The sequence below is a fragment of the Phalaenopsis equestris genome, unplaced genomic scaffold (assembly GCF_001263595.1).
Source record: "Phalaenopsis equestris unplaced genomic scaffold, ASM126359v1 Scaffold000750, whole genome shotgun sequence".
NCBI lineage: Eukaryota > Viridiplantae > Streptophyta > Magnoliopsida > Asparagales > Orchidaceae > Phalaenopsis > Phalaenopsis equestris.
The window spans coordinates 557,302-560,147 of NW_018165190.1; the positions used below are offsets into that span (position 1 = coordinate 557,302).

At 43.3% G+C, this 2,846-nt stretch overlaps 1 protein-coding gene across 2 annotated transcripts; it reads left to right on the forward strand.

The window, feature by feature from the left end:
* The first annotated feature begins 367 nt into the window (after nucleotides 1–367).
* Nucleotides 368–2,060, forward strand: LOC110030674 (ethylene-responsive transcription factor CRF4-like). 2 transcript variants are annotated; one of them, XM_020733512.1, is made up of 2 exons: nucleotides 368–653; nucleotides 1,053–2,060. In XM_020733512.1, the coding sequence occupies exon 2, from the start codon at nucleotides 1,069–1,071 to the stop codon at nucleotides 1,957–1,959; it is 891 nt and encodes a 296-aa protein (XP_020589171.1). In that variant the 5' UTR covers nucleotides 368–653; nucleotides 1,053–1,068; the 3' UTR covers nucleotides 1,960–2,060. The 2 variants fall into 2 exon arrangements, with proteins under 2 accessions (XP_020589171.1, XP_020589170.1); XM_020733511.1 differs by having other exon boundaries at nucleotides 369–653; nucleotides 1,031–2,059.
* The last annotated feature ends 786 nt before the right edge of the window (nucleotides 2,061–2,846 follow it).

Below are 2,846 nucleotides of genomic sequence, written 5' to 3' on the forward strand. Positions count from 1 at the left end.
AACACAATAACACATGAATACCATCACAATAACACCTGAATAATGCAAAATAACACAAGAATAATATTCTCCTGCGCTTAAATGATTTTTTTTTCTGTCACCTCCAAGTGCCCGTATATCAGTGGACTCTGAATGTAACTCTACGTTAAGAATCCTGATATAATATTTTTCCCCCAAATGAACTCTGGCTAACTCAACCCAAAATCAAATTAAAGAACTTTGTATCAACTTTCACCTCTAAGCAGATGGAATCTGATCGTTAATGCCCTGATTTAAATGCCTTATAATATTTGACTGAAATGTAAAAATGGAAATCAAGCAATAAAAGTTAAATTCTTGGAAATTAATAAATAACAACAGTGGGTGTTTTCTGATTCCGACTGTTCTTATAAAACAGTGAAGCTCTGCTCCACAGCCTATGGCAACTAATAACCCTTACCTTCTTCCCTCCGAACTCTAGCGCCCTCTCTCTCTCTCTTTCTCTCTCTCTCTCTACCTTATTCTTCTTCCTGGCTGCCTTCTCTGTTCCTGGGTTCTACTATTCTTGGTAGGAGCAGAAGCAGAGATTTCGACGAAGGTAGAGCTCCGCACGGCTTATGTATTTAAAAAGGACTACAGGCTACAGCTCGCTGGACAACGTCTCCATCAGTAAGGTAACCATTTTTTAGAAGAAATTTCTCTCCTTTCTCTCTCTCAAAGCCCTCCCGCCAGTTCTCTGCACAGACTCCTTTCGCTCTCTCTCTCTCTCTCTCTGTGGAGGGGAAAAATCTCTCTTATTTCGCAATATCAGTAATGGAAGAATCCGTACTATGTTGTTTCTTTCTCCGCACGCTCTCTGCATCGCAGTCCGCCTTCCCTTTCGTCGAAACTTCACTTTTTCACTTTAACCGTTCAATTTCTACTTTATTTCTGGTTTTTTGTCTCCTTTCAATGCTCCTCATCTTTATTCCCCCTGATAGCTTAAAAGAGCAGGAATCCCTCTTTTGGCTTTTTTTTTCATTCTGATTAAAATCCCGTTTTTCGCCTACAGATAATGCTATCTCATTAAACAGAACCAAAAGCTCAAGGATGATGGAAGAGCAACGCTCAGATCCGATCAAGCGCACAGTTCACATCGACGTGACCTCCCGACCGCTAAATACAACAAATCTGCGCTCTCAGACAGTCCGAATCTTCTGCGAGGATATCGATGCCACCGATTCCTCCGACGATGACTGCTGCTTCAGCCGCCGCAGAGTGAAGCGTTATGTGCGAGAAATCAAGTTCGAACTTCAGCCGTCCACTGCAACCTGCTCTGCTAAGATTAAGTCGGGCAAATCATGCGCAGGTCAGAGGAAGAAGAAGGTCGCGGCTGCTCTGAAGAAACCTCAACCGATGCCTGCGATACCGAGATTCCGCGGCGTCCGGCGGCGACCATGGGGGAAATTTGCAGCGGAGATTCGAGATCCCACGCGGCGGATTCGTGTCTGGCTTGGCACTTTCAACACTGCTGAGGAGGCCGCGAAGGTCTATGACTCTGCTGCCATACAGCTTCGCGGCCCCGACGCCACCACTAACTTCTCGCCGCCGCCGCCGGCGACGAACCACTCTATCTCCGTTGGGTATGAATCCAGCGAAGACTCGCACAACACTAGCTCGCCTACCTCTGTTCTGCGAGGTTTCCCTTCCAATACTGTTGCGGAAGCGGAAGCCGGGTTGCCTGAATTCGGAGGTGATCTCAACTTGTTCGACGAAATGCCTTTTTACAGTGAAAACTTGGACTTGGGAGTGTATGAGCAGAGGGTTTTCAATAACTGGTCGGCTGAGTTCGGTCTCTTCGCCGGCGAATTGCAGATTTCCGATGGAGGATATGAGATCGGTTCGTCTTTGCATCAAGACGGCGATGATTTCTTTGAAGATATCACGGATTTGTTCCCGCTTGACCCGCTTCCGGCGGCTGTTACTAGTGGTATCTTCTAAGGCTCATTGCAAAGCTCCTTCAAAATTCACATGACAGAGCGAACATTAATCACAAGCCGCACTTTCAAACGAGTCCTAAGGAGATTGATCCAATTTTGCGTTCGATTTTGTAACGAAGTAGTCTTTATTGTTAGTCAATTGAGATGTTTTTTATTAAATTTTTTTAGAGAAAACATTTTATTCGTATGAATTTAACTATCTCGCATCTAACATTTCATTTTTATACACAGCATTTTATCTAATGAATGAAAAAATAGATTTGACATAGTTATAGTTATGAAAGTTTTGGTATGAAATAGTTATATATCAAAGTTTTGGGTGTAAAAACTTTTTAGGGTCTTTTTCTTTTGTTTTAAAATTTTATTTTAATGTATTACTGTTTTCTTTTTTTCCCGCCTCGGCATCTCCGTCAGTTAACGGCGACGGGAAGAACAAATCTGTCAGGACTTTTTTTTCCAACTATATTTGAAAAATGTTATTATTTTATGACTTGCTCTGTCCTTTTTTAACGAACTTAACACGTGGCCGAGCATCACGGCGCGCGAGCGTGATGAGCTAGTCCTTTGCACGTGCGACAAGAATATCGTGGTTCGTGCTTCCGCGATCTTGCGACGTGGGCTGGGTCGATAGGCCCGGCCCAGTCGTTCGACAGGGATGGAAAGGTCGGGTTGCTTTAGGCAAAATCTGGCTACTGTCCGGGAATAAAGGGCTTGTTCTGCGAAGAATTTTATTTTCTTTTTTCCTGGATTTAATTAAAGTTCTTTACACAAGTGCTTCACTGTCATCGTAAACAAGAGTGAACAATTACAGGTTCTCGAATGAGTGCACATTATTAAGGAAAAAAAATATTGCGTCAAAGTTATGATGTAAGTTGTGTTCGAACAACG